The 12,242-nt window shown below is 37.1% G+C and overlaps 1 protein-coding gene across 1 annotated transcript in view; it reads left to right on the forward strand.

Annotated features, from left to right (window-relative positions):
- TMTC4 (transmembrane O-mannosyltransferase targeting cadherins 4) overlaps positions 1-12,242 on the forward strand; it is a 54,651-nt gene that overhangs the window by 37,340 nt on the left and 5,069 nt on the right. Inside the window, exons 8-14 of the mRNA XM_070943143.1 lie at positions 1,173-1,334; positions 2,004-2,206; positions 4,125-4,296; positions 4,397-4,528; positions 8,181-8,260; positions 9,961-10,068; positions 10,875-11,016. Coding sequence (XP_070799244.1) covers positions 1,173-1,334; positions 2,004-2,206; positions 4,125-4,296; positions 4,397-4,528; positions 8,181-8,260; positions 9,961-10,068; positions 10,875-11,016 — 999 coding nt within the window. The remainder of the gene's footprint in view (positions 1-1,172; positions 1,335-2,003; positions 2,207-4,124; positions 4,297-4,396; positions 4,529-8,180; positions 8,261-9,960; positions 10,069-10,874; positions 11,017-12,242) is intronic.

Here is a 12,242-nt window from a genome sequence, read left to right on the forward strand (position 1 = left end):
TCAAATACTAAACACCATTAATATTCTCTGTCAACTAAAATAAAAAAATTAAATACCATTCCAGGCTACTGCTGAATTCTGTTACATGACAGCTATAAATATTTTTAATATCCATCAAAAGTGTAAAGATATACTTTTTTTCAAACTATGAACAGTTAAAGCAATGGCAATGCTATTATTATGAACAGTTAAAGCAATGGCAATGCTATGTAGAGTTTGTATACATTCACATTGACGTATTTGAAATAAATGTATTGACGCATGTAGAAGATAATGTTAAATAATTTTTTAAAAAACCTTTAGCAAGCTAACAAATATTTCCACCAATTTCCTTCCAAAAGTCTTCTCTGTTGATTTCAGTGAAAGTGGAAGTTTTTATTTCGTTGTTAAGCTTGTGAAATAGCTAAGCATTGAAATTTATAGAATTATTTCTTAAGTTTCCCTATTGTGGTCAGTACTATAAAACAGAATGCTTGTTTTTAATGACATTTTATACTATCCAGCAATCAAGCCAGTGCATAAATGTACAGATCAATAAAATCAAATGACACCAACATAAATTCAACCTACAACCTAAAGTAACACCTACATGGATCTGTCTACAATGAGAAATTGTATTTCAATATCTTTTATGGTAAAGTATATCATGATAGATGCTTTCCAAACTTCGTTATTCTTATACAGCTATGGAATTTAATTTGGGCCATGATCCAAACCATTTATGCCTCTAGCTTTCTGGAAGGCACTTAAACCATGGTTTGTCCAAAAACCTTGGGGATCCCATGGGGAGCGTGCAAGATGGCTATATTATGTTCAGATGGTTGTTATTATATCTTTGATACTGACAGGCTCAAAGTTGACTCAGCCTTCCATCCTTCCGAGTTCAGTAAAATGAGGACTCAGATTGTTGGGGGAAATATGCTGACATTTGTAAACTGCTCAGAGGGCTGTAAAGCACTGTGAAGCAGTATATAAATCTAAGTGCTATTGCTATTCTCCCACAGTTTTGGTTGTTTTAATGGCTGTTTTTAATGAGAGCATTAACTTTTCCTATTCTTATCCAGTCTGTGCATACTTACCTGCTCTGTTTCTATTTTTAAGAGTAAAAAGCAGTTAATAACTTAGATTTCTTTTTTTTTTTTTAATAATTACTATTTCCCTTTTCTTCATAGAGCCTAGTGGTGTTTAGAAAAGGACTTCTTTTCAGAATTACTCTTTTGTTATCTGGAGGAGCCACTGTTCTATATGCCCGCTGGCAAATTATGGGCACAGGGCCTCCAGCATTTACAGAAGTGGATAACCCAGCTTCATTTGCAACCAGTCCGTTTGTAAGGGTAAGCTGGAAAATATGAGGTTTTGCCGACATCAATGATTGTTCATAAGATCAGACAGCGGCACAGTGAACGTGCTGTATAAATTGAGTTCCCTGTTCAGTTCCATCCATGCCGATAATAGTTTGGGGGAAAATATTTCTACCGGAGGTCTTGGAAATGGTTGCTGATCAAAATAGACAATAATGAGGCTTGGTGGACAAGGATGTGTTTGTATGAGTTCATATCAGGGCCAACAGGGAGGAAGGGTTAGAATCAAAGAAATGAAAACGGAGGTGACCTCCCCAAGATTGAAGCTGTGCTTCTTTTAATAACATATACACAAGAGGCTTGGCTCCAGTTGTGTGGTCACTACAGCCATCTTGAATTTTAAACTTTCCATGGTGGCCTGTGATTCACACGTGCATTATTTCCTAACCTTCCAAGGAAGTGAAATCATCCTGACCTGCTAGGTGATTCTGTTCACACTGAGTGATAACATTATGTTACTTACATTTCACTAGCTGGTTGAGTCTCTGTGAAGTCTCTTTGGTTCGATTTGGTTTAAAATAGCTGAAGATGTTTCCTTGAAATTCAGATTCATTATTGAAATGTTGATTCCCTTCCCTGTTTTTGATATTCCCACAAGCTGATATATATATATATACATATATTTTTCCCTTTCATTGACAGGCTGTAAATTATAATTACTACTATTCTCTGAATGCTTGGCTGCTGCTGTGTCCCTGGTGGCTGTGTTTTGATTGGTCAATGGGCTGCGTGCCCCTTATTAAATCAGTCAGTGACTGGAGAATAATTGCTCTGGTGCTTCTTTGGCTGTGCCTGATTGTGCTAGCATGCCAAGCTTTGGGTTCGAAAGATGGCCAGAAAAGAAGGTAAATTTGGGTCAACATGTTGATAAGACATTATTGCATGACATCTAGCACTACTCTTCTTTGGGGAATTAGTGGAATCAATATCATTTAGCAAATACAGTGCCAATAAATATTTATAGCAGTACTTTCCTATGGGCCAATCTTCATTTCTACTGGCCATGGGGAGGAAAACTTGAAGGGGAAAGTGACTGCTTTGTCTTCCTCATGAGAGGACATTTTGAGCTCCTTAACTCTGTAGGAGATAAAAAATAATAATTTATGCTCAGAATAACGTATAATTGATCTGTGATGTTTTTCAACACTGTTTCTCTGGCAAAAAAAATAAGAGACTAAAAAAAGAACTACTGACATTGGCTGTTTAAATGTAATTTTGCCCCAGGATGATTACTGTTTTGTTGGTAAGCAGATCCAGGGAAAATAATGGGAAAACATCATGTCATTTTTAACAAACGAAAGTTGCTTGACAGAATTGAATTGTTAAATGATTTCTGTAAAAGTATTAAGGTACACTTCTGTGCTGATTAGATAATCAGTAATTATTCTCTCGTCTGCAATTGCTTTAATTGACGAAAAGGGATGGGGTTCAAATTAGACATTTTCTGTGAACACTTACTTTGTTTGAGATTGCAATTTTAAAAAAACAATAATTATTTTAACAGTTCTTGAACAGTTCATTGCACATTATGTGCATTATTGTATGGTTCCATAGCTTGCAAGGAAAGAGTTTTCCTGATAATGCAAATGAATGAAAGAAAGGGAAGTGGGGGAATTTGCTGGGAAGAAATTGAAAACTTTCCTTCTACGATTTTTTTTTTTTTTGAGATTATTTATGGTACACTGTGTGTCCCGTTTGAAGCCAGTCACCTTGTCCCTATGCCAAACCTCCACTACTCCATCCCACATTGTTTAGGAGAGATACATTTCTACAGAAGGTTTTTCAATAGACAGTTGAAAAGGCTGGGAGATCAGAGAATAAATATGTAGTTTATTTATCTTAACACCAATCTATCCCTCCACATACATGCACACTTTCTGTTCTGCAGATTTTTTAAACACCTTAGATTTTTTTTCTTTACTATATTACGCTTGGGTGTTTACATTTTCCTTGATACTGATATTTTTCTCAGCCATCAAAATGTTTTGTTCTGGATATGCAGTATGTTCCTGGATGATATCTAAGACTGGTCTTTAATATCCTCAAAACATTAAAAGGAAATAGATGGATTTAGGCCTTTGATCTGTTGTGCCTACGCATTGATATAGGAGAAAAAAACCAAAACAGAGAGCCATGGTCCATGATAACAAAGAATATTAAAAAAGACCTTGTAATAAATCTGTGAAACTCATAATTAAATAACAGTCATCCTGTACAGCTCTTCTACAGAGATAATAATTTCTTCAAAATAAAGATGATAGTTTTGATCTTCACCTTGCATAGTTAGAATTATTAGATTGAATCATTTCTTTCTAAATGGTTTGTAATCCTTTAATATTGGAAGTTAAGGACTGTGCTGAGAAGCCTATATGATTTTTTCCCCATGATGACTTTTTCTGGGGAATGGAAACTTAGGCAAATGGCAACATGCGTTTAGTGGCATAATGACACAAAGCTTGTTCTTAGGAACTGATGTCCTTAAGTTTGAGAGTAGTACATTAGTTGTGGCATGTTTTGTCATCACTTGCTCCCTACCTTCCCCCTGTGGACCCATATGGAAAGAATGAAAAAGGACATCAAAAATCCATGATGTTACTGAATCCACACAGAAGGACAGGGGATAGCAGAGCTCCCTGGCAAAGTAAGGCTGGATTCTTAGATATCTCATTCCAAATCTAAATTGAATTTCTTGCATCATATATATATTGTAGTAAGAGTTTTATTCCGTGTTGTAAAATCATTTTTTTCCCCTCTGCATTTCAGAATCCTTACCCTGGGATTGGGATTTCTCATCATTCCTTTTCTACCTGCAAGTAACCTATTTTTTAGAGTTGGGTTTGTTGTTGCCGAGAGGGTCACCTATCTTCCCAGTATTGGTTACTGCATATTGATTACATATGGATTTTGTCTGTTGTGTAAACAAGCTAAGAATAAGGTACAAAGAACATTATCCTAACGGTTGGCAAAAAAAAAAAAAATGGAAAATAGATTTAAAAGCTGAGATATGTGTCCTAATATGTGTCTTCTTTCTCAAGAAATTTTTGGTTGCTGCTCTGCTGGGCCTCTTACTGATAAATATGTGGCGTTGCATCATCCGTAGCAACCAATGGAGATCGGAGGAGCAGCTTTTTAGAAGTGCTTTGTCTGTCTGTCCACTGAATGCCAAAGTAAGCATTTGCGTTTTCTAAAAATAATAATTCTATTGTTCGATTACAGCAAATAATTATCATTCCTGGTATTTATCTTCTTGCCCAATCATTTTAGGATTGTTCTCTATTATATCAGCAGTTTTAGTAACTAAAATATCATCTGAACATTTCCTATTGATATGTCTTAGTTCAATTGTTTTCTGTATACATTTTTATTATTTCATTTCCTAATTGGAAAACAGGATCCTAGGGAGAAAAATCCTATGCATTCTATAAAAGGTCACATTAAAACGGTTTTTATAACAAGTGAGCAATGTTTCAAGTTTCTATTTAGTGATATGGTTTCTGTGTTAGTGATAGCTGATAAGAATAGTTATCGTATTTCTTGAATAGGAAAACAAGAACATCTTCATTGTATGTTTTAGAGAAGGTGTCACACCCAATTTTATTGGTTGGATACAGGCACACTAATTAACACAGTCTTGATTTCTGAAATGCCATGGGTGTCTTGCCTGAATTAAAGCTTTGCTTTCAGGCCTTAAATTATTTTTGCTTCTCTATCACTAGAATGAATTTGAATATTGTTGATGTTTGACTGTGGTAAAAAAATGATGAGGATTACATGATCTTTTGTAATGCAGTGGTGTGTAGCACACAGTCACAAGCTGCATAGCATTTTTTAAGGGTAATAAATCCAGTGAACAAGTGGCTTTGGGGCACACATATCCCTTATTGTGTAGACCAGGGGTCAGCAACCTGCAGCTCCGGAGCCACATGCAGCTCTTTGGGCCCTCTGCTGTAGCTCCCTGTCGGGTGATCCCACCACTGGCTGGCCCCACCCTCACCCTTCCCTCCCAGTCACTTCTTGCCTGGCCTGAGGAGCTAAGGGTGATGACAGGGTATGGAGAAGCAGCCAGGGCAGAGACAGAGATACAGAGAGAGGGGGAGAGAGAGAGAGATACAGAGAGAGGGGGAGAGAGAGGGGGGAGGGAGGGGAGAGAGAGAGATGTCAAAAGGGTTTTGTGGTTCCCGGTGTTTTTTAACAACTGGTTCTCTGACCTAATGACCGGCTGGGTAGACGTGGCTAGGGGGTCATGTGACTGGTGGAAGTGAGTGACATTGAGTTGGCCACGCCCACCCAGGTCTTGTGGCTCCCGGTGTTTTGTTTTCTGTGGGAAATGGGTCCAAATGGCTCTTTGAGTGCTTAAGGTTGCAGACCCCTGGTGTAAACCAACAACTTCAAATGCTTTTATACACTTTTCGATCTGGATGTTCTGTTCATAGGAAGGGTCCATGAATAAATTATACTACTTTACTTCTAAGCTTAACAATTCTTAAGCTAGTATCGTCAGAAGTGAACTGGTGTTGAATATTTTGTTTACTTACAAACACAAGATGGTTGCAGATAATTCAGAAATTGTGTTATTTGTACAGAAATGGTGCTTCAGAAATTGGGCCAATCCCTGATTTTCTGCATTATTAAAAGCAACTGGATGCTGTTAATAAAGCTGTTAATAATATATTGTATTCACTGGGCACAGATGTTACATGATCTTCATCCTATTCTCATTTCAGTTACTTATATCTAAAATGTGAGCAGCGGAACTATTGCTATTCCATCTTAAGTCTTCCTCTAGAACAGTGATGGCTAACCTTTTCTGGACTGAGTACCCAAAGTGTGTGCGCGCATGCAAACGCCCAAAATGCAATGCACGCATAGGCTCTGTCCATGCACCCCACCCTCTGCACATATGGGCGTGCCCCCTTCATGCGCCCTGCCCCGGTGCACGCGTGTGCAGCCCCCCACGCGCCCCGCCCATGAATATACATGGCAGAGACCCAAAGACCAGCTGGCCGGCAGGAGGCACGCGCGCATGCGCAGCAGAACTGAACTGAGTCAACGGCTCGCATGCCATCAGAGAGGGCACTGTGTGCCATCTCTGGCAGACATGCCATAGGTTCGCCATCAAAAGGCAGGTTAATGAGAGAAAATCTGGAATATAAGCTTCAATATGAAGAAAACGTGATATTGTAAATCAAAATAGAAAAAAAGTCTTTTAGTTCTATAAAGAGCTAGTATTCTGCTTAGATTGTTACATCCAACAATAAATGTTACCAATAGTGTTCTGTAGGGATACGGGATTATATTAGTAATTATAATAAATATTTATAGTAAATGGCATTGGTGTTTTAATATTTCCTGAAGCAGGGAACCCATTTTCAATTTAATTTGGAGTACAGTTCCCACCATGACAAAATGTGAAAATATATTGACTGTATAATCATATTCTAACACACAGCTGAACTTAGTCTTTTAACATTTTTGTTGCAGAAAGCAATCCATTGTAGTCACAGAACTTGCATATGTAAATCCTAATTTTGTTTTCTTAATTACAAAGGTTGTAATTCTTAGATTTAATTTTGAAATCATAATATTTATTTGAGATTGACTACATGAGAAATGCAATTATAAAACAAACTGAAAATATAATAAATTTAAATCTGACATAAACATCACAGCCAATTGTCAATATCAGCATCAATTTGATTTTCATTTGGGAATTACTTGGCTTAGATGCGTCATTAAAATGCAATCTTAATCGTCACTTTCTGAATAGCGTTTCCATTATCAAAGAACAGGTTCCGTAATCAAACCAATTAAACATTGAGAATATTTTTTTTCATTCTCCAACAATTGCAGCATGGATATCTGATAGAAAAATATCTTTGGGCTTTCAAATAAGCTAGAATTCTTCAGAATCTTGATTAGCTTGGAAACTAGGATGCATACAGTTGTAGCATTTCTCCTGGAGTTGTCCACCCGGTGTTCATGAATGTTTTGATAAGGATATGGCCATTGAAAGTGGTGGTGATGAGGATAAGTTCTGAGTCCTATTAAGTATTCCTGATATATGGATGATGATCAGAGCCTTTACATTTAAAGCTAAGAGCTCTTTCAGTATTCTGTCGCTTTTTTCCCCCTCCACCTCTTGTTTTATCAAGGATAATTACCGTATTTTTCTGAGTATAAGACGCACCTACCTTTTTTGGTGAGGAAAAGAAGAAAAAGAAATCTCCCTCTGCCTCTGAGCAATTTTGCCTCCTTGCAGCAAACAGCCTGCTTTACTTTCATTTTCATTTTCAGCATAGCTTGATTAGCACAAGGAGAAAAAAAAAATCTGCTCTAGCAATTTACCTCTTTGCAGCAAGCAGCAGAGCCTTGCCCAAAACAGCTGAGAGCAAATCAGCTGAGAGTCGGGAGGCCGATCCAATCAACTTGTGCTAATTAGGCTGTGCTGAAGCTGAAAGGAGCTGTTTTTTCTTGCGGTTTGCTTGCAAGGAGGTAACTGCTGCGAGGCAGAGGCCAAAGGGTGGGGGCCAGTAGGTGGGCGGGGCTACATTCAATGTATAAGATGCACCTAAATTTTCACCCCGTTTCGGGGGGGAAAGGTGCGTCTTATACTCCAAAAAATATGGTACATCTGTTTTTTACATAATCATCTGTTTTTTCGATAGTTATACGAAGCATCATGTTAAAATACATGAATAAAAAATACACATCTATTTAAATTGTTATAATTGTCCAGATCAAATTTCTATAAACCAAAAGTCATATTCATTGAAAGGAAATCACTGTCTAGAATGATATGGTTCTGACCTTTACTTTCAGGTCCATTATAATGTTGGCAAAAACTTGGCTGATAATGGCAATCAAAGCGCTGCAATCAGCTACTACAGAGAGGCTGTAAGGTATGGATGATTTGGAGTGTGTCTGTTTTTTAATTGTTGGTTTGCAGAAAGCAGATACAGGGTAAGAACCTGACCAGAACCAGAAAGATCATCAGCTGTGATAATAGAATATTGAGGATGTATTAAGTAAATACATTCTAAGCCGTGTTTGTTTTAATTATGCGTTGTTGAATGAACCATTGTAGTTTAGTACAGATTTAATGCTAAACAATATACCTCGTTACAGTGGCTGAGATTTCATAGTGCATTTATTAAACTACCATGTTTCCCCCAAAATAAGACCCTGTCTTATATTTTTTTGAACCCCAAAATAAGTGCTTGGCTTTATTTTCAGGGAGGTCTTATTATTTTGGGGCACGTGGAGGAAACCAGAGGAAATGGCAGGTACCGGCTGCACATGCGTTTAAATATTTTCGGGGAGGACTTATTTTCAGGGGGGGCTTATTTTAGTGCATGCGCTCAAAAGCCCGATTGGGCTTATTATCAGGGGATGTCTTATTTTAGGGGAAACAGGGTAGCTAATAAACAAACTAGTTTATTTATAAACTAGTTTTAAAAAATAAAAAAAATAAATATATAATAAAAAATAATAAAAGTGGCTTAACAGAATTTGGAAACTAACCCAGTGATTTAAAAATATTGGTGATGTGGTCCAGGAAAAATATTTTATGAAACATCAATTGTATTAACTGGATAAAACTACATATCTGTAAAATTTGAAGACAAATTTGAATGTTGGCAACACATCTTATTACTAGAATGTGTACTACCACACGGATGGCAGATTGCAGGGCAGTTGTGTGCTGGAAATGACATAAAGATTCAGAATTATTGTAAACAGCGTAGAAAATGTTGGTTGTTCTCTTTTGTTTTGCCATTACAAAATTGAGTTATGGACACATGAAATAAATTAGTTGCCTTTTTTTAAAAAATCAAATAATAAGGAAATTTATTTCCAGACTTTAATTAATGGTGAAGCTATGTTTTCTGGTATTGTTCTTAATACAGGTTGTCCTCAACTTATGACTACAATCGGGGCCAGAATTTCTCTCGCTAAGCAAGGTGCTTGTTAAATCAGTCAGGCCTGATTTTACAACCTTTTTTACCTCAGATGTTAGGTGAATCATTGCAGTTGTTAAACGAATCAGGCTTCCCCCATTTACTTTGTCAGAAGCCAGTAGGGAAAGTTACAAATGACTCTGGGACTCTGCAACTATCATAAATGATGCGATTGTCAAGCTCTTAAATTTTGATCACGTGACCATGGGGATGCTGAGAGGGTCATAAGTACAATGACTAGTTTGCAACTTTAAAGGCTCCTAAATGAATAGTGGTAAGTCAAGGACTATCTGTACAGTGATTAGCGAACAATAAAGCATTGATGAGATGAAAGCTAGGCTACAACAATGCATGTACATAGAAACAATTGCATTTGATGCTCATTTTGGAGTCTTTTCCTTCCTCTATCTTGTTTTGTTTTGATTTGGGGTGGAGGTATTCAGTAGTCCAGTCCTGAGTGGGATGGTGAGGACAGTTTAATACATGCTTGAGGGTGTTATTACATGCCTACATCTGTCTTCAATTGATATAAAAATGACAGGGGAAGAGAAGAATTGTGGCTGTGTAGACAAATAAAATTAGGAGAGCTGGCTCCTTTGACTGAATAATTCTTGTATTTGTTTTTGTCTTTTCAATCCCAGATTGAATCCTAAATACGTACATGCTATGAACAACTTGGGAAATATCTTGAAAGAAAAAAATGAACTTCATGAAGCTGAAGAACTTCTCTCACTAGCTGTTCAAATACAGTATGTTTTAAATGCCAAAATCTAGCTGTGGGTCACCAACAAATTGTGGTATTATCTGGATCTTTTCTTAGTTAATCTTCTGAAATATACTCTGTGATGCAGCTTTGTGTAAAGTGTTTCATTAGAGGAAATTCTAGAACATTCCTTCTCTGGATTACACAAATATGTCTTTTTCAGGATGTTTTTTATAAATGGTTTATGGTGTATATACATGGTCTAGACTCCAAAAGTCTGGTTGAGATAAGAGAAGATTCCAAAATTTCCCAGAACATTCCTTGTTTGGAATGAAGTATTTTGCCTATCTCTAGAGTAAATTTGGCCTTGAAGGGTGTGCAAATAGTGCCACTACTACAAAATGGAGCTATATTAATTCTTGTCATATACTTTGGGGACCAGTGCCATTAGCTACTAGTTTGCTTCTTTGGCATAAGGAAGATTTAGACTGAAGGCACCTGAAGGATATCACCTCTGTATTCAGATGCCCTTCTTTAATTCCCACCAAGAGAATTTAGCTTAATTCAGAACATAGAACAAGGATTTCCTTTCGCTTTAGTTGTAGGGTAATTCTATTCGGCCTGGCTTTAAGTGCATTGTCTCTATTTCTTGTATTTAAATTATTCTTCCCACCACCCCCTTGTCCTTAATGTATTATGTTATTACATTATTGTTTTGTTTTTTAAAAAAATACTTAAATTGCTTTACAGTTTTAAATTCAGATTGCATTTTTAATTTTATAAATAAGTAAGGGGCATCAAAGCTCTACTTGTACTTAATATGCTAAAATGTTCACAACTCTCTTTGCCTAGGCCTGATTTTGCAGCAGCATGGATGAATTTAGGGATAGTGCAGAATAGCTTAAGAAGGTATGAAGAAGCAGAGAAAAGCTACTGGACTGCAATTAGACACAGGAAAAAATACCCAGATTGTTACTATAATCTAGGACGCTTAGTAAGTGTACTTATTTATCTTTCTGCTAATGATCCTAGATCAGCCTTTCTCAACCTTAGCAAGTTTAAGTTGTCTGGTCGTCAACTCCCAGAATTCCCCAGCAAACAAAACCTTGAAGTTGAAGTCCACACATCTTAAAGTTGCCATGATTGAGAAATACTGTCCTAGATACGTAAGATGCAGTGAGTTTTGAATGTTGATCATTTGCTTATTAGAGAGTACCTTCTTGGACTTTGAACTTGTTTAGAAAGATTCTTTAGGTTTTTTCACACACTGAAGTTGCAGTCTAAATTTTAATAGAAGTGAATTATAATATAGGATTGCATCAGAACAAATATAAACCAAACCTCACATTGAATCTTCTAGTATCCCAGAAATGCTCAAGTAAAGACTCTTGTTTAGGAACTAAATGTTTCTTGTACTGTATATACAAGAATATACAATATGTAAAACTATATATTAAAGTGGTAAAAATTAGCACCACACACTGTGTCCTATATCAGGGGGGCCCAACCCCTGGTCCATGGACCGGCACTGGTCTGCAGCATGCCAGAAACTGGGCCACGCAAACAAGCGAAGCCCCATCCGCACAATGCAGGCAGCATGCAAAACCACGTCCCTTCCAGTCCGTGGAAAAACCTCTCTCCACAGAACCAGTCACTGGTGCCCAAAAGGTTGGGGGCCTCTGACCTATATAATTACTGAAGTACAGGTAGTCCTCGACTTACAACAGTTCATTTAGTAACCATTCAAAGTTACAATGACATTGAAAAATGTAGACTTATGACCATTTTTCAGTTACAACCTTTGCAGCATCCCCTTGGTCACATGATCAAAATTCAGATGCTTTGCAAGTGGTTCATATTTATGATGGTTGAAGTATCCTGGAGACACATGATCAGCTTTTGTGACTTTCTGACAAGCAAAGTCATTGGAGAAGCCAGATTCACTTAACAACCAGGTTATTAACTTACCAGGGATTCACCTTTGTAGCATCCCTATGATCATGTGGTCAAAATTCAGATGCTTGGCAATTGGTTCATACTTATGACCGTTACTGCGTCCCACGGTCATGTGAATACCTTTTGCAACCTTTCGACAAGCAAAATAATAGGGAAGACAGATTCACTTAACAACTATGTTATTAGCTTATCAATTGCAATGATTCATTTAACGATTATGGCAAGAAAGCTGTAAAATGGAGCAAAACCCACTTATCAAATGTC

The sequence above is a fragment of the Pituophis catenifer genome, unplaced genomic scaffold (genome assembly GCF_029215685.1).
Source record: "Pituophis catenifer annectens isolate HBS135680 unplaced genomic scaffold, rPitCat1.0.hap2 SCAF_4, whole genome shotgun sequence".
NCBI lineage: Eukaryota > Metazoa > Chordata > Lepidosauria > Squamata > Colubridae > Pituophis > Pituophis catenifer.